Here is a 19,218-nt window from a genome sequence, read left to right as displayed (position 1 = left end):
TTGTGGTGATATGTTTGAAATATTGTCCTGTTCCAACCAGGAAGGGCAGGGTTGGAGTGGCCGTGAGTGGGGTTGGCCTCCATGGTAAGGATTTTTGCATGTGAATCACTCTGTCTTTTGTACCCTTTTCTTAATTAATATGGTTGCTATTACTGTTCCTTTTCTTATCTCATTGCTGTTTCCAGTAAATTGTTCTTATAACAGTGTGTGATCTTTACATTTTGTGCTTCCAGTTCTCCTCTCCATCCGGATGCAGAAAAGAGGGAGAGAGGAAAAGGGAGCAGGTGATTGGCAGAGTGGTTTGGAGTTTCAGTGGGAACACTAAACTGGGGAATACCATTCCTAAACTACACAACCTTAACTAGGCCCCAGTGTGGGGCACAAAGGGGTGAGATAACAACAGAACTGCCCAGAATGGGTTGGAAATAGTTTTGATCCAAGCATTTTCTGTATTCGTACAGAGCCACTGGTCACAATGCTGCTCGGTCCGTTCATGTGGGTGAGGTGCCTAACTCTACATATTGCTGTAGATGCTCCTGGTGGGGAGTTTTTTCAGAGCAGAGAGAGCAATCAGGGTTGTTTTGTTGCTGTACTGTGGGATGCCAGTTCCTGACATGATAACATGAAGGGCAATGAGGGTCACTTGATGAGTGTTCAGTGTTGCTATCCAGGGAGAGCAGGGAAGGATGATTTTCCCCAGCTTTTTGCCCCTTTTTCCTCCCTCAGGCCTGTTACAACAGCTTTTGAGAGTTTTGAATTCCCTTTGTATGTTTAGGAAAGCGTGTTCTTGTTGCTAAGTCTGCCAGGTCTACTCAGTGGACTCCATACCATAGAGTCAGGGCAGAGATTTCTATGGAGGTCATTCAGACATCTGCCCCCAAGGGTGAATAGACATGCACAGCATGGGAGAATATGAGCCAGGTTTTGGGGAAATTCTCTGCTACAATGGTTTGGAAGTTCACCCCTAAAGAAGTACAGGACCCTGGTAAAGTGACAATATTTGCAAGGAGAATGCTGTGGCAACTCCAGAGAGGAGCAGCTTATTGCAGTGTGCTGAGCCCTGGCTTTTATTTACTGGATACTGCTCTTCACTGGAGAGCACCCTCAGGGGAGGAGGAGGAAAGCAGAGCAACAGGCACCGTGGCTGTCTTTAGACTCCTTCCCTTTCTTTGCTCCTTCCATTTGGGATCCAAATGTTCTCTTTTCTGAGTAGTTCAAGTTCATTCCCTGGCCATTATGGCTCTTCAGCAAGGAATGAGGAAAAAGATCATTCAGAGCTTGTGGTGTGCCCTTTTCAGGTAGTTATGAATATTAGGATGGCTGGGCTGGAGATGAATTGTCACCGCTTGCTCCCAGGCTTTCCATCTGTGTGACACCTGAGGATGAATTAGTCACACCTCTGTCTTCATACACACTCTAATGACCACAGAGTAAGCCACTGGGGAGAAAGCTGTCCTGTGATGTGACTGGGAGTGTTTGGCATTTCATTAACAAATGCTACCAATCCCAACTATATTCAGAAGGCATTTAGTAGGAAATCCTCCCAAGACTGGAAGAAATTTAAGTTCAGATTCATGGATTGTAACTTTGATGTCAGTTGAGTCCTTTGCTGTTTCTATCTCAGTAGATAGCATGAGTGCAGAGAAGTGCCTTGTTTTCAGGCAACTCTCCTGCTCCACACTGCCAAATATTGCCTGGATCTTTCTGAGTGTTTGGACAGGGCTAAGCAAACCTCGTGTGTCCATTTCATTGGCTTCTCTGTGGTGTTCTTGTTGGTTTATCTGGTTTCTGGGCCCTGAAGAAGGATTTCCGTCAGGATTTTGCTAGCTTGTTATACAGATTTAGTGGTTACAAAAAAGAGAAAGAAAATGAACAAAATATCTTTAAACTCCTGTTTTGTGACATCTGAGTTAAGAAAAATGAAAAATGTAACTTTTCCTGCATTTTTCTGGACACTTTGTAATAGATCCTGAAATGCTACATGCTTCAGGGAAGTGTCCAAACTAGAGGACAAATGAGGTGGTTAATTGCTTGGAATGTGCAAGAACACAATCTATAAAGGCTGTGGGAAGAGTTGAAACTATTGCTTGAAAGGACATTGTGCTGGACTTCAGTGCAAAGGACTCCCAGGAATTATGTGCTCTTCCCTATTTGCTGTTTTCTCTCAATGCTGTGTATGGAATAGAGCACAAAGAGCTTAACACAGGGCTCCTGCTGTCAGAGAAAGCCAGAAAGAAATGCTTAAAGGATTCCTGCAATGCAAGAAAGCTGTGATTAAAACACTTCATAACTCAGCTTGCTGTAGAGATTTTTCCCACAGCCCACGATTCCCAAGGGCGATTTCTCAGGAGAGATAACAGTTCGATTAGCAGCTTGTTGTCTTAGAGCCCTATTCCCTACCATGTCTGCCACCTCTTCCTGGGGATGCTGAACAAGGCTCTGGGCTGCTGTATGCCCTGTTCCTTTGGACAGCCCCAAAGGCATGTGGCTGGCAATGCAGGCCAGTTTAACGGTGAAGCAGGTGTTGTCCCTGTGCTGGAGCAGCCCCTGGTGCGTAGTTGTTTCCTAAAGAATCTCTTCATAACCCAAAAAATGGGAGGTGCTGCCACCTGCTCGTGTGTCCTTTTATATGAAGGGTGCTGAAACCAGGCTGTTGTCACAGAGACCAGGTGAGCCCATGTGCAGTGAAGTGACATTTGATGTCATGGGTCAAGCCCAGAAACTGGGAATGGAGGGAGTATGAGGAGGAAGAGCTTTGTCTAAGAAGTGGTGTGATGGGCAGCCACACTGCCTGTGCAGCCCAGACACGATGGGATCACCCAGGCCTGGCTCATAGCCACAGCAGGGTGTGCCCAAGTTTCAGGTGCATTGTGGAGTTTCTGCAGCATTTAGCAAGGCGAGATCTGATGTAGCTCTGTGTTTGCAAGGTTAGTTTTGGTGCTTGAAATGCAGAAGGCAAATGAATTTCACTCCCACCCACAGCAATGAGAGCCTGTCAGTCCAGCAAGGCAGAGGAGGGTGTCCAGCTACCTCAGAGAACAACATGCTTTTGGGAATCTACCCTGGCGAGAGCAGACACAGCCCCGCAGCCATCCCACCTGGCTTTATGGAGCAGTCCCACGGAGAAAGCAGTGCAGCGCTCTCATTGCCGTAGGAAACACTGAACTCCTAGTCAGGAAAAGAATGAGGAGCTCTACTCTCTCTCCCAAGCCTGGGGCTTATCCTGCTCCCTTTGAAACCCACTGTGAACAGTTCTGTAGAACTGATGGAGCTGGTTGTTTTTGCTCTATCCCAGCCCTCCCTGGCTCTCAGCTTTGCACATATCATCTGTGGTGATGTAAATGGTGTCAGGTTTAAGGCTGCGTTCCAAGAGTGATCCACGTTGCCAGATAGAAATTTCTGCTCAGCCCTGTAAGTCACATCCAGGAAGACATGGCAAAAAGTCAGGGAGATCTGAGTTATACAACATGCTTTCCATTAGCAACTTCACCATGTTGAGGCATCGTGCTTAAAGTGCCTCAGGCTGGCTGTCCTCCTGCTTTTTATTGACAAACAGTTTGAAGCTGGTGGGGCAATGAGGAGTTGCCTCATTTTTATAAGCAGAAGCCAAAAATTCATGGGAAAAAAACCCATGTAGGAAGCATAGGAGCTTACAAGTGTTGTGAAGGTAACTCAGTGCATTCTATAGAATAGGTAAATATACACACCCTGAGAGCTAATGCAAAACACTCATTTAAACAGATCCTCTGCTGCTTCAATAGCATATTTATTAAAAAATAGAAAGGCACTGACAGTAAAGGCTTTGTTCAGAACATGCTCACTCCTGTGCCTGGCAATCTCCAATTCCCCAGTTACTTTAAAGTTTTTGATTCATTTTTTACTTTTGAGAAGCTTTTCCTTAAAGGAGAGCCTAAAACCTAGGTCGAGCTGTTCCTGTAGTGGTACTTGCTCTGAGTTCAGAGCTTCTCCCCTGCAGAGAACATTCGATTTGGCTCTCCAGGAATATTTCAGTCTCTTTGAAAGTTTGTACCCAAGAAAACTGGTTTGAATCTTCCTTTCCTACCCAGCAAGTAGTCTCAGACTGCTTTGAAGCATGGAAACACAGCATGGCAGGGATGGTTGTCCATGTGTCTGACAGCTGGGCTCGGCTCAGGGGCTGCATCTTGGCAGCAGTGGGACTGCCGTGCTCTGCATCCTGGCACAAACAGCTGGAACAGTCCTTTTGGTTGGGGGCAGAGTGGGGAATCTGCCAGTTTGTTCTGCCAGCAATCTGTGTTTGGCTGCCTCATTTCTGAAAGAACTTAATGCAGCAGAGTTGGTGTCACTGACAGCCTCAACTGTGGTTTATCTGGCAGTAAAATAATTGCCAAGCTTATCCGTGGCTAGTGTTTGGAGATCCTACATTTATCACTTAATCTGAAGAGTCCTGTCCATGAAATAGAACCAGGCCTTTTTCTCCTTTATATTTAACTGGGCTTTTGTGTATTTGAGTTGACTAAAGTTGATCGGTATGTGAAGATGAGGTGATCTTCTTTCTTGTCAGAATTTCAGACTGTGGGGGAGCGGTGTTTTCTGTTTGGGGGTGTCTTGTTCCCTACCCCCTCAAACACACACAGACATTTTTCATGTAATTTTTGAGGCATGGTACAAGTCACAACTGAATTGAGCCCTTGTGCAACTTCTCTGGGGTAACAAAACCCAGGCTGATTTGATGGGCAGGGAAATGAGATGAATCTCAATGGGATTTAAAAACAAAAAACTAAAAAAAGGCAGGGTGAGCTTTCTGGCACTCCCAGTTTTATTGGGGGGTGGTTGTCAGGCCTTGCTGCTTCAGATGCTTGGTTACCCTCGCTGTGCAGACATCATTAAGTGTAAGAGAAGAAAAAAATCAATGTAATTGCAGAAAAGACTGTTTGGTAGCTGCTTAATGTTTAGACTGTTACAGCCACAGAACGAACACCTATCAAAAAACCTCAGGATTCAATTTAAAGCAAATTTAGAGGAAATTCGGGGCATATTTGTGCTTCTGTGCAATAGGATCGATGTACCACGTGGGGGCAATAAGGGACTGTCTCTCAGCTTTTACCTGTGGATAAGAACACGGGAGACACAGTTGCAGATTGGATTTCTGTTCCAGTGTTGTGGCTCAGCAGCTCTATTTTGTTGCAGTTTGTAGCTTGTCTATACTCTTGATTTTTATGCTGTGGCTTCAGAACTGCTGCTGGCTACAGACTGAACCTTCTGGGCAGAGAGGACGTGCTTGGACAAGTTCACTAGTCAGACTGAGAGGAGCTGCTGAGTGAGTGCGTCTGTGTGTGTGCAGGTACAAACATATGCTCTGCTTAATTTACTTGTTCTAATTGCCACCTTCACCATGAGAGCCAAGTTAAAATAGAGATATAATTATGAAAGTCAAAGTAGGTGATTGCAAAAAGGGATTGCAGCCTCCTGGGTTTTTTTCTCTTAGCAGAAGTTTTTCCTGTATGTAAGTACCCAGGCCTGTTCTAAAGAATTGGTTAATACTGAGGGTTTAATTCCAGGTCACGGTCTAAGGCTAGTGGACTTTGTGCTTTATAAAGGCCACTGTAATTAGTAGCTGCAGTGTGTGTAGAAGGGCTCTTCAAGAATTCTCCAAAGGGGAACAGTCTGAGAAGCTCAAAGGTTTCCTTCTGGGAGAAGTGCTAGAGCATGATTGTGGGGGGGAGAATTATTTAAGGTTGGAAGTGTAAAATCCCAGCCACAGAGTGTACAAGTATCTGTAGCATGGAAATCAGTTTGTCAAGTTGGTTTTGCAAGGTACTGCTACTGCTGAGTGCCTTTGCCATTGCATCTCTGCCAGTAGAATGAGGTGCATTCTGACTGCTTTTGAAGTATCTTCATTCATTGCTGTTGAAGAACAGTATTTCTCCTAGGCTTTCAGGTCAGTTTTAACAGTAAGTGAGCCTGGAGTAAGAGAGTAATTCTGGTGAGTGGTATGTACAAGTATGGCTGTGTTGTTCAATCTTTGTGCCCATCATGTGGATCGTATCTCTGCTTATCCAGCAATTCCTGTTCACCTTGACTTGAGTCTTTTGTCATTTGTTAATGACAGTTGGTGGAATATACAACTTTATGATTTCACTCTTTACATGTTTTTCTACCACCTGTGATACTGGTGGGCTGTTAGAACACCACCTGTTAGAACACTGGTGGGAAGAACACCACCTGAATAACAATTGCTGACATTGGCTTGATTTTGCTACTTAAGAAACAAACTAATGGTCTTTGTGACTGTTTGTGACTGTTGGGTAGAGAACTCAGTGATGAGAGAGGTTGAGGAATGATTTGTTTATCCATGCAGACTAGTCCCTACTGAGATGTCTGAGGTGATGTGGAAGGCACTCCAGAGGATGGGTCAGTAAGACAAGATAGCTGGTCTCTGTCTGGTTCTGTGGCACAGGCCATTACAGGCTGCAAAGTACTTGGCTGAACTCTTCAGGGCTGAAACACTTCCAGACCAGAAACATGGCCAGAGTGGTCACTGATTGTCATGACATTTCATCTAACATGTGAACATAGCTGTGGAAAAGTGAGTTTTTCCCTTGGTGGACCTCTGAGGTGCTCTGCAGGTGGTGTGGTGTCACCAGGTCCTCAAAAGTGATAGAAGTGTGATCATCTTGTGGAGAAAGCTCTCAGCCCTTCCAGTTAGTGCTAAGTGACACTGTGCTTAGGCTTAGGTTAATGATGCCTACAGCAAATTGTTGAGTATCTCCAGGAAGTAACAGATGGGAGAACTGTCAATTCAAAGCACTGTCTTGAACTAAAGTAGGACAATGGCAGTGAACTGTGGCAATCAAAGGTCTGTGAACTGCCCCAAAAGGGATTCTGGTGCTTTCAGTGACCCACCTGCAAGGAAATCCATACCAATCCATCTTCCTATTTTCAGCCTTGGCATGTTCATGCGTGTTGTTGTTGTAGAGTCCCAGTACAACACACTAGAGAAGTGAACTGGTGACGTGTGGCCCAGTTAGTTTGGTGTACATGGTATAAAACACTGGTTTAAATGGTTGTAACTATTTTTGCTCTCAGCTATGCTGGCTTGCTCCTGTAGACAGAAGGGAAGACATAATGTAAGCTTTTGAAACTACTTGCCTTTTTGTTATGAGATGGAGACCTCTGAGAGACAGAGCTTTGTAGTGTGTATTTGGAAAATATGTGCTGACAAAATCATCAATAGGTGTAATTTTTCAGTCTGCAGAGTTTCTCTTTGTCATGGTGAAGGCTCTGAACAAAGAGAAGCTTTCCCAGCTGTTGTTTATCTTGGCTGAATAAGAAGTCTGCATTAAAGAACTTCCTCAACCCTCATCCACAGTGTGATTAAAGAAAAAGATGATATTATAGTGTAGTGAAAAGATAATTCTAATTGTCCTGCTCAGGCCAAGAGGAGAATGTGGTGCAGATAATTTGTTATATTAGTTGAGTGAAAGAGTTGCACTTTGTTAGCAGTTTTTATCTCAAAAGGAGAAAGTTGTACTTTGTCCTGACACTGCATCCTTCCAACAGCAACAGCTGGCTTTCATGTGTAATGGCATTCTTCTTCTAGTTTTGGTCTCTAAACTTCTTCCTCCTCCTGTAAAGGCTTCAAACACTGCCTGGATGGCTGAAAAGTTTGATTTCATGCGTGTTACAGGAACTCAGAGCTCTTTGTGGATAGCTGTGAAGAACATGCTGCTGAGTCTGGCAGAGATAACCATCCACTCCCTCTTTTAGGTTTCAAAATCACCAAACACCACATCTCAAGCATGTTTTTTCTTACAGTTGCTGAGGATTTATCAAATGATTGAGTGTATAGAACAGAGGTTCAACCTGACATGGCCCTTCCTAATCGTACCCTGTTTGGTTGGGAGTAGGAATTACAGAGGGTAGAGCTGTCATCTCCTAGACTGTACAAGCGGAGTCTTGTCCCTTCTTGTCACTTCCCCTGCTTGTGGCGGCAGGTGGTGCCACGTGTCTCTTCGCAGCCTGGTTCTAAATGTGCAGGTAGGAGTGTGAAAAAGAGTGGGGACTTCTCTAACAGGGAAAAGTCAGCTCTTACAAAGGTTTGCGTGCATGATTGAGTTTTCTTATACACACACACATGCAAACATATTTATGTATCTGTACTGCATCCACCTGTGGGGGGCCCAGTACAGGAAGGACACTGACCTGTTGGAGCAGGTACACAGGAGGCCAGCAAGGTGATCAAAGAGATGGAGTACCTCTGCTGTGAGGAAAGGCTGAGAGAATGGGGGCTGTGCAGCCTGGGGAAGACAATGCTTGGGGTGAGCATATTGTGTTCTTTCAGGATCTGAAGGGGCTCCAAGAAAGCTGGAGAAGGACATTGGACAAAGCTCTGGAGTACCAGGACAAGGGGGAATGGCTTCCCAGTGCCAGAGGGCAGGGTTAGATGGGATATTGGGAAGAAATTCTTCCCTGGGAGGGAGGTGAGGCCCTGGCACAGGGTTGTCCAGAGAAGCTGTGGCTGCTCCATCCCTGGAAGTGTCTGAGGCCAGGTTGGACAGGGTTTAGAGCACCCTGGTGTAGTGGAAGCTGTCCCCATGGCAGAGGATTTGAAACTGGATGATCTTTAAGGTTCCTTCCAACACAAACTATTCTGGAATTCTCTGATATGATGGAAAATATTTTTTTTGTTTGTGAGGGTAAAAAAGTCAGAAATGAGCCGCATGTGGAAACAGAGGTGCTGGGGATGTGGACAATTAAACACACTGAACCTTTGTGCCTTTTCCTTACTGCATTGTTTTAGTTCAGTAAATGACTTGTGTTTCGGGTAAGCAATAAAGTCAGGACTCTTGAGTGAAGCAGAAAGAGCAGCAGCAGGGTGTTGACATTTCTAAAGACTCTGCCATATCCGTAATTATTGCTTCCTCTCCCGAGTGTGGTGGTATGTGGCTTTAAAGTGATCACATCAGATTTGTTCTCTGACTTAGTGGCAGCTGCTTTTTTGCACAAGAAAACTCCAGTGCTCTCTCTAGATGTTTAAGAAAGTGATTGAAATGAAGATGATTCTGAAGTGTCTGCACTTTGAAGGATGTGGAACTGTATTAGCAATTAAGTTGCAAATAAAGAGCCATGCAAATAGGATACTGAAACAGCCTGTCAGTAATGAAAGCACTTCACCCAATTGAAATCACAACTGATATTATGAATGGAGTTGTCTAAAATGTTGTGTACACTTTTGCAACTTTCATATTTATGGGGTTTTTTTCCCTGTATCCATGGGATTCTTCAGCTCCATTTCACTTTTTAAGGAGAACAAATCATAGGACATATTTTTTAAAACCTTGTGTCTTTTGTTCTTTTGAAGAGATGAGAATGCTGCTAGTCAGGAATTACTCATTAAATTTGCAAGTTGCCTTTCGGTGAGTGAGACTAATGAAGCTGCTTCTGTTTGAAAGGGCTGTTCTGCATAATTTATGTGTTTGTTATTATCAAAAGTCATATGCTATGCTAATATTTTGTTTTTCAAATTGTTGTGAAAAGGTCAAGTTCTCAGAAACAAGACAGCTCCTTGCATTTCTTATGCTATTGGCCAACAACCCCTACCTAGAGAAACCCAAGGATTTCTCTCATTCCTGTTGCTTCTTATCTTGAAGTGCAGACTCTAGTGAGCTTTGGGTGGCTCAGGGGCTGTCAAAGGTGGCCCTTTTCAGGAAGAGCTCTTTTCCTGGCTGTCCTGTTATCTGCCAGCCTTGGCCTCAGCTTTAGAGCTGATGAAATCCAGACAGTGCAAAGATCTGTTTGTCCTGTGATGAATTTCCTACAGTGTCGTGTTCTTGTCTGTGTCAGTGAGGGATGGGGTTGCTGGTTGGGGAGTGAGGAGGAGGAAGATGCTGCTGCTTTTGTGGTCTTCAGCTCCTTTGGCCAGCAACACTGCCCGATGCCTCTGCACAGCACCCACCTTTTCTCCTGTTCTGTAGCGCTGAGTCTATTTCTATCCCCACTTAAAATCTATACATGAAAAATTTAGCTAAGTGAAGACTTAAAGCGCTCGTTACTTGCCCTGGGGCTGGTTACTGGCATGGTGTCGTCCCCCAGAGCAGTGTTTCCCTGAGCAAATGAGATCTGTGGGGTGTGGGATGGGTTCGGGGGTGTGCGTGGTGGATCTCTGGGGTGTACCTTGGGGGGTTTCATGTGCCTTTTTTTGGGGTGCAGGCATTGGGCAGCAGCTTGTGAGCTGGCTGCCCTTCAGCTTCGGATGGAAATACTCTTCTAAAGCCTTCCTCGTGCTTAAAAACCACGCTTTGGGTTTCACTACGGTATAAAATAATCCTCAAAGCTCGGCGGAACCGGCCGCCCGGGCGGTGGGGCAAACAGGAGGCATTGCTATGTGACTCGCTGCGCCGCTCCCCGCGGCGAAGCTCGGTGTGCGGAGCCGCGCTCCGCCGGGCCTGCCCCAGCCCCGTTACCCGCCCGCAGGGTGGGGCCGGCCCCGCCCCGGCCCCGCTGGCCACTGGCGACGGGCGGGAGGGCCGGGGCGGGGCCGGCTCGGGGCCGGTGTGCGCGGGCGGCGGCGGCGGCACGGGCCCGGCCTGGAGGTGAGCACGGGGCGGTGGCTGCGGGGCGCGGGCCGGGGCCGGGGCGCGAACCGGGCCGGGTCCGGGGCCGAGCCGACGGCCGGAGCCCGGGGAGCGGGCGCGGGGCGGGGGCTGAGGGGCTGGAGCGGCGCCGGCGGCGAGCGGCGCCCCAGGCCGGTGGCTCGGCCCGCCCCGCCTGCGCGGCCGCGCTTCCGCCGCTGCCGGGCGGTGCGGCCCCGGGCCGGGCGCTCGCGTGGGAGCCTGGCTGGGGAAGGGAACGGGGTCTGCGGCCCGCGCTCCGCCAGCCCCGAGGGCTCCGGCTGCCGAGGTCTCCCGGCGGCTGCCGGGGCCTGGGGAGCGGCTTCCCCGGGGTGTCCGGGGCTCAGAGAGCCCCTTCGCCGGGGGCTGCCGCAGGTCTGGCCTGGCGGCTTCGCCGCTGCTCTCTCGGGCTGGGAGTGTGTGAGCGCCCCGGCACACCCCGTGCGCTGCGTCCGCCTCTGTGCTGGGGACCCGCGCTGGGAGGCGAGCTGCGTCGCCCTGCTGCTGGGTCAGAGGAGCGCTCCTGAAGCCTCGCTCACCTGGAGGGACCGGCTGCGGACGTTCCCCACTCTCCCCGCCCATCCAGCTCCTTCCAAGCCAGCGTGTTGCCGTGCAGCGCTACAGGGGAGAGCCATGAAACCCTTCGAGGCCGTGAGGAGGGACCGTGGTCATAGGGAAGCGTGAGGTCCGCGTCCCAGGGAGACATGTCGCTCCTGTCGCAACTGGGCACTCGGAATCTTCATCCCTCTTAATTGTGGTGGTGGATTCCTGCTGCATCAGTTGGTGCCAGCTCAGTGTAGCGATGCCAACGGGTGGCGATGGCTTAGTGAGAAAGTTAAAAGAGGAGAGGTTGCTTCTGATGCCTGAAGGGACCTGATCTGAGAGTACTTCCGTGTGTAGCAATCCCTTCCTATGGAAGGCAGGGACCACCCTGCTCAGACGCAGCAACTGGGAAGCTGGCCTTACTTCAGATCTGCCTTCTGCACGGGTGAGGGATGGAGCACAGACCCTGCCACTGACCGACAGGCACGGTGCTCAGAGGAGTTCCTGTGAAAGCCGTTGGTACCATCCCTGGAAGCACGCAGAGCCAGATTGAATGGAGCTTCTTGAAGTAAACTGGTCTAGTGGAAGGTGTTCCTGCCTGTGGCAAGAGGTTGGAACAAGATGGGCTTTAAGGTCCCTTCAAGTCCAAACCCCACTCTATGTTTCTGTGATCTTGCATATCCTCAGGTATAAGCTGCCTTTCCAGATTTGCTGGTAGCTGAAAACGTTGTCTTGCTTCTGAAAAAAAAGTTTATTCCATCCAAGTAGAAGATGAAACTCATTGTGACTTAAAAGCTATTTCAAAAAGTACAAAAAGTTAAAAAAAAAGATTATATACGGCTACCTAAATTTTGTAAATTTTGTTTTATTTGCTCCTTCACTTAGGGCTGAGAGCAACACTCATTCAGTCACTGTGCTTCAGGGAGCAGATTTAGCTTTGGTGCCTGGTCCTAGTTTGTAGGAAATTATCAGGATAAACACTAGGTGCAAACAAGTTCAGGGAGAGGCAATGCAAGGAAGATTTTTTTACTGTTGTGGAAATACTGCATTTCAGTTTTGCATTGTTGAGACCTTGTTGTGGCTCACCTGTGGCAGGAGGCTCTCGGTGCTGTGGGACGCTCTGCTCTGCCTGTAGAAATTCTGTGTTCTTGGAGCTTGCAGCCTGTCTCAGGCTTCACTAGTTCATTTTCCTCCTCCTCTCATGTAGTCAGCCCCTTGAACTGAAGTGTTTCCTGAACCATGACACTATGGTTTTTGTCCAGAAATGTCATATGTAGTCAGAGTGCATAAAACATGGTGTGTAACTCTGGTGGTGAAACTGGAAATAGTGCTTGGCTTGGTTAGCACTCCTCACACGTTGGGTGTTGAAGACAGTGGGAGCAGGCCAGGCTATTTGGGGATTGTTAATAGTTGTGATGGCATTAGTAGGGTGCCTTGGAACAGGATGTGGCATGGGAGAGATGCTCCCAGCTGGCACAGCAGGCCACTGCTCTTCTGGGGATCATGCTTGCTTCTGCACATCATGTGTTCTGCCTAGTTCTTGTTTGGCCTTTAAAATCTGAATATTGGCCGGTATAAATATTTTTAGGAACATGTAATCAGTAGGACACGAGGTCAAGCCCCATTGAGTTCGCTTTTCCTGTTACCACCTGTGGGGAAGGACTTTGACATCTGCAGTTTCTGTTTGATATGACTTTGGTCTCTCCTGGCTGGTGACCAAAGCTAGAGAGTGCCCAGGAGCTCCTCATTAGCCCGGCCTTGGGTGGCCTGCCTGCCTTGCCTTTGGGAAGCAGCTGGCTCCAGCTGGAGGGGAGGCTGCTGAGGTCTCTGCTGCAGGGCTGTTCCTTGTGCTGCCTCGGCTATTGCCGCTTGCATTTTTTTCCTTTTGAGTAACTGCAGTGTGTGTCTCTTCCAGGAGCTGTTTATGCAGAAGGGAATGAGTGCTCCTGGAGCGCTAATTTTAAGAGCGGGTGGCTCATAAATAGCCTTGTGAGGAGGATGACCGATCCTGGGCAGCTCCAGTTGCTCATAGGCTCCTGAATGCCAATAGCAAAAATCTTACTATGCAATTACATGATAAGGGACACAGTATCAAGAGGATTCAGATGACATCAAGCTCTGGTTTCTCTTCAGATGAGCAGTTAGAGGTGTAACCTGGGCATCTCTTTCTGCTGACTTTTGTTGTTAGGATGGTTTTAAAATTTATGACCTAAAAGTTTTTCTCCTTGGCTGTGTGGTCACACAAACCAAGAAGTTCAGCCAAAGAATATGCACAAAACACCACAAGAAAGAAACTTTCTGATTATTTGTCACCGAAAGCTGGGAGGTTGGGCAACTGGGCAATGTATGCCCACTTTAAAGCTTAAGCTCATCCTTCATGCAGGGTTCAGTTTTGGGTCCCTGGTGCATGTCCAGAGAAGGGCAGTGGAGCTGGGGAAGGGTCTGGAGAAGAGGTCAGACAGATGAGGCACAGCCTGGTGGGGCTCAGCCTGGAGAACAGGAGGCTCAGGTGGGACTTTCTCACTCTCTGTAACACCCTGACAGGAGGATGCAGCAGAGAGGCTGCGCTGGGCTCTGCTCCCAGGGAACATGGGGCAGGCAGGACAAGAGGAAATGGCCTTCCAGGGGAGGTTTAGATTCGATATCAGGGGAAATTTCTTCACTGAAAGATTTGTCAGGTATTGGAACAAGCTTCCTCGGGCAGTGGTGGAGTCCCCATCCCTGGAAGTGTTCACACATGTGTGGGTGGGGCACTTGGGGGACGTGGTTTAGTGGTGGTGTTGGCAGTGCTATGTTGATGGTTGGATGTGATGATGCCAGAGACTTTTCCCAGTTGTATTGATTCTGTGATTGTCACACTTTCTTGTTGCATGTCATCACCTGGAAGGCTGGTGGTGTCTCTGGGTGGTCTCAGCTGTGCTGCTCAGGCAGGGCTCTGCAGGGGCTCAGAGGCCACACAAGCCTTGTGGTGGGTGTGATTAGGTGGGGAGGCATCTGTTTGCCCTCCTGGGATAAGTTTATCTCTACAGGGGTCTGCAAGTATTAAAAACAAAACCCCCAAAATGTTAAAATGCACTGGGCTGCAGGCTAGGAAGACATTTGACCAGTCTCGATGTGTGTGAGAATTGAAACGTAAACCGCCCCCAACTAATTTGTTGGTAGACATGTAGGTCTGGCTTCATTCAAATCCTTGGAGCAGGTTGCCTACCTACTCTGAGCACAGAGAGACAAAGGAGTGTTTTCTTGGGCTGCCTCTCTTCTTTTCTGACAAAACACATTTATTACAAAACAACAGCCTCTCACTCCTTTGGATGTGAAGCCATGTGAAGGCTGTCCCACCGCAGTACCCACATACTCTGGATTGTTGGCACTCAGTGTGGTGTTTGGGTAATTCGCCCAAAAGGCCCAAGGAACCTCCCTGCGTGTTCCTGCTGGGTTCCTTGCACCTTGCTGCCAAATGGGGCCAGCGGTGGGCATGGGACACAGAGGCTGTGCTGCATTCTGAGCACACAGGCCTCACCTTCGTACAGACCCCACCGTGGTTCCCCGTGCAAATATCAGCACTGCTCTGGCAGCATGGGAGAGCTGGGGAGAGAGCCACACAGCCCTTTTTCCCCATGTTGAATTAAACATTTGCTCTGCACAGCTGCCACCGTGACAAGCCGTGACAGCAAGACTTGCTCTGTAGGAGTCGGCCTACTTGAACTACTGTGTGTCTCTTTTTGCCCACTGATTTAATATGGGTGTAGCACGAGTGTGCCAGTGAGGTGAGGAACTGTTACCTTGATGAAAGGTTTTGCCTGAGCCGTGGTTTTGGGGATGCAGGAAGTTAACAGTTCCTGTTATCTCAGTGAGCAGTCAATGGGATGGTTGGGTACAGGTGAGAGGCACAGTTCTGCCTTACCCTTCACTGTCCCCAGTGCTCATGCTGCTGGTGGTAGGGGGCTCATCAGCAGAAAAACTCACCAGAAACTTAAGGTGTTCATGTTGGGAGGGCAGAAGGCACAGGTTGGACTGTCCCATTTCTTAACCATGCTTCAGAATGGTTAGTTTTTCTTCCTGCTTTTTCTTCCCAGCTGTTGGATTTTAGTCATTATATAATGATTTGGGTTGGAAGGGACACTAAAGCTCATCTTGTTCCAACCTCTCCCACAGGCAGGGACACCTTCCACTAGACCAGGTTTCTCTAAGCCCTGTCCAGAGTTTCATTAACCTTATTACTGATTTTGCTAGTGGGATAAAGAGTGTTGAATAAGGATTTTGTGACAGTGCTTCAGTGGGTAATATTTTCATACAGAATGTAAGTGGAAAATCTTTCAGGTTGTAACCCTCTGTTTTCTTCCATGTTTCTGTAGACTCTGCTCGCTGTTGGAAGATGGGAGAGATAGAAGGAACATACAGAATTCTGCAGACACCAGGCTCTCGTTTGGGTGCCCAGAAGACCTCAGGAGTGAGTACCTTGGAGCCAGGACAGAACCTCTTGACTGCCATGGCATCATCGCCTGCCAAAGCGCACGAGCGCGACCTCCCCGTCAAAATAAGGATGTTGGACAACACAGTGGAAGTACTTGACATTGAGGTAAGAGATATTTAAACCTGATGTCATGTACACTGAGCCTCTGATAATTCAAAGCTCATAAGGATGGGCCTCTGTAGAGAGCTGGGACATTTTGAGGCAATATCTGAATGAAGATTCCTGTTGGGATTTTACCTGCTGAGAAGTAGTGATAGCAGTTGCATGGCTTTTTTTTAAAAATCTTTTGAGTATAACAGATGTTTTGTGTTTTTAACAGACTTTAAATACAAGCACATACTGTAAGGAGAGTCTATTTGTTGTTTGCTTTGGGGCAATACCAAACATCTCCTGCCAAACTGTTCTTGCTTCCTGAGCCACATGCAGCTTTGTCAATTTGGCAGCTGGGAGAGCAGAAGAGCTTTGCCTTAGTTACTGATTTATATTAATTATTTTAATGGTTTGTATCCTCTCTAAGTAAACTTGCTCCTATTTGAAAGTCTTTGCTTGCCAGCACACTTTAGGAGGGATGCACCAAAACCAGTTCAGTGTTTCTGAAAATGTTTATTTAAAAGTATGCTTGGGGAAATCTGCCATAAGACATAGAAGCCATGACAAATTAGGGGAGATTTTGCTTTTAAACTTTTTTTTTTCCAATTCTTGTTACATTTTCAGCACTAACCTCAGAGTTTAATTCTAGTTTGCCTTAAATGTGTTGTAGAAAACAACTGTGTTCTAGTGAACATACTCAGCTATCAGATATTCTACATTAGTATCAAACTGTAATCAGTTTTATAATTGTGTAATCTATAAATGTGTAATTTATAATTAGCACTTGGAACCTTAGTTTGTTACATAGACTCAAAAAGGGTTTTTCAAATAAAGTGAAAAAGATGTCTGTGGAACTCTGAAGAAACAGGGGATTTGGGGATGTCTTCTACAGATTCTGTCCAGCTGTTCAACTCTCAGACATGAAAACTGTTTGCTTTTTTGTTTTTTTAAGAGTGAGGCTGTGCCTGTGTCCTTCCACTTGAGCACACAGTGTCTGGTACTGCAAACCCACCCATCCCTCATGTACCACGTAGAACACAAAAGCCTCTTTTTCCCCTTTAAATTACGTTAGAATATTTTTTTAGAAAATCCGCTGACTTTGGTTCTTTTGAAGGATAATTTTATTTATTTTTCCAAGTTCATGTAGATGGTGCTTTTGTGTTTTGATTCAAAAAAGAAAAAAAAAACCCAAGCAGCACCCTCAGCTCTGTAATTTTGAAAGTCAGTGCAAGGCCAGGTTTATGGGGCTTTCAGCTAGTTGTGTTGTATGTGTTTCCCATAATTAGGAGCTATCTTAGGTTTTTTTTACCTGGAAAGCTCTCTCTGATTATGGCACTCACAGAAACACCCGAATTTGGGCACTAGCCTGCTGAGGCCATAATTAATATTGTGCTGCTCTTCTTTATGAGATCAGTTGGAACTGAAAAACTTAGAAACATCATGCCTGACTCCGTGAGTGGTGAGGAGAAGGGGTCAGCCTCGGGTCAGCTTCAGAGCACTGAGCACAAAAAGGTCCAGAGTCAGCAGCTGTGGCATTACAGTCCAGCTAACGCTGCCTCCATTGCCTTTCAGCTTTGGCTAAATAAGGTAGCAAATGATAGCAAACAGGCATGAGGTATTAAACTGTGACCCTCTGCTTGATTTCTTTGGTGAGCTGATGGGATAGGAGGAGCTGCTGACTGCTGTTTGTCATGGAAAGTGGGAATTTTTCACTTGGGATTGAGGGCAGGAATTAGGAAAAGGCAGTGACATTGCTGAATAGGTGGTGTGTGCTAGCACAGTAATTTCTCAAAAAGAAATTAGAGAAACTGGTGGCCAAGCAGCTGTCCTAGAGGAGTGGAGGTTCAGATTGCCATGCCACTTGCCCACTTCTCTTTGCTTTTGCAATTTTTGTCATCACAACAAGGTGTGATGTCATGAGGTTTTGTTTGATTCAGGTCAGCAATAGTTTGCCAGTGCAGTGGGACACAGGCCTTTCCCATGGGGTTTTGGCGCTGCCTGCTCAGGGAGATGTAAGTGATGGCAAAAGGTGGTTTGGGGTTTTTTTTCCTCCTATTCAAATTATTTTCTCTCCTGTCTGTAAGAACTATGGCAGAGGACATTTTACTGGGAAAAATGGTGTGTTAGTGAAAGGACAGACTGGGTGTAGGATCAGCTCTTGGAGAGACCCTTCCCTGTGCAGGGTGATGGGGAACCTGATGCAGTAGCTCTGTTTATTGCCTCACTGCCTAAAGTGAGCCAACAGTAGCAGTTGCCACAGTAACAACTTAATCATGCAGCCTTACTTTGTCATCCCCTCTTTTCTCCAAGATGTGTTTAAAACATCATCTGCCTGGAGAGAAGCAAGGAGTTGGTGGTTGCCCTCACTGGTAGCCCACTTGACTTTTTAACTTGCCAAAGAGCAAGAAAAGAGACTGACAGAGTGATGTAATGGATGGAGAGAAAACAAAATGGGAAAGAACAGTCTTTTCTTTGTGTTACTGGTGTACCTGGAACAGTTTGCAAAAAGTTCCATGTAGCTACATTCTACCACCTTTTGTCTGAAGTCCCTGCCTCTGTCCATTTTCCCCATCTGTTTTGTAAGGTTTGATTTCTAAGTAGGAATTTCATTAATTACTAAGAGGGAATTATTCCTTAAAGTATGTTGGGCAGAGCCCTTCTCCAGGGAATCTGATTTGAATGTTAGGGGATAGAGAAATGCTCAGTGTTTTCTAGCGTTTAAAAAAACTGAAAATGGGCTATTTATGGTTTCTCCTTTCCCTTCCAAAACAGAAGAGAGAATGAAACATATCCATTCAAAGCTAGGCTGCAATATTCATTATTTTCATGAGTTGTTTTGTTTTCCCTTTTTACAGCCAGCTTGTTTAGTCAGCTCAAATCTTGCATGTGCCATTTCATGGGGTACCTCTTCTCTCCAAACTAAGTCTGTCCAAAGGGTGGTTTTGCAGACTGAGAGATGAATGACTGGCAAATTCAGTTTCGTTCAGACTGTGGGCACACTTCAAAGTAATCAGAGTTTTACAGCAGAAGTTCTGCCAGCTTTCCAGATTTTCTGAGGAGATTAAACTTGGAGGCTTTTGATCAGCACAAAAATGTGGCAGATTCTTAAGCAGAAGGGTCTGGGCTGGGTTGAATTCACCAAAATGACATTTAGTGGAATTGCTGCCATAATATGATGTTTAATATTTGGGCTCTGTGTTGTTCCTTATGTAGGAAGTACGTGTCATTTAGGAAATTCTTTTACATGAGTTATGCTCTATGCTATGAGGAAGTGCCCCAGAAAAAGAAGTTTATATTATTACACTTCAAGTTTACCAAATTGTTTGGGGAGAACTTGGTGCTTCTTCAGTGGCATGTACTTCCTCTTCTCCTTCTGCTTGGATGTCAAATGAAATTTGGGAGTGAAAAATACTTCTACATTTTATTATAGGGTCTGCCTGCTTGCTCCACTCTAAGGGAAAATTTAAACTGGAATTTTTTTCTTTTGTGCTAATCTTTGTTGGTTCGTTTTGAGAGCAG

General features: G+C 46.6%; 1 protein-coding gene across 9 annotated transcripts in view; it reads left to right on the top strand.

Moving 5' to 3' along the window:
• Nucleotides 1–10,535: 10,535 nt before the first annotated feature.
• FARP2 (FERM, ARH/RhoGEF and pleckstrin domain protein 2) overlaps nt 10,536–19,218 on the top strand; it is a 75,161-nt gene continuing 66,478 nt past the window's right edge. For 2 of the 9 annotated variants that reach the window (XM_048314862.1, XM_048314860.1), the window contains exons 1-2: nt 10,900–11,277; nt 15,491–15,714. In XM_048314862.1, coding sequence (XP_048170819.1) covers nt 15,511–15,714 — 204 coding nt within the window. In that variant the 5' untranslated portion in view covers nt 10,900–11,277; nt 15,491–15,510. Of the gene's footprint in view, nt 10,575–10,894; nt 11,278–15,490; nt 15,715–19,218 lie in introns of those variants that run through there. The other 7 variants (XM_048314857.1, XM_048314856.1, XM_048314853.1 and 4 more) reach the window with 6 other exon arrangements.

This window comes from Corvus hawaiiensis, chromosome 10 (genome assembly GCF_020740725.1).
Source record: "Corvus hawaiiensis isolate bCorHaw1 chromosome 10, bCorHaw1.pri.cur, whole genome shotgun sequence".
Taxonomy (NCBI): domain Eukaryota; kingdom Metazoa; phylum Chordata; class Aves; order Passeriformes; family Corvidae; genus Corvus; species Corvus hawaiiensis.
This window is presented reverse-complemented; position numbering and strand designations above follow the sequence as displayed.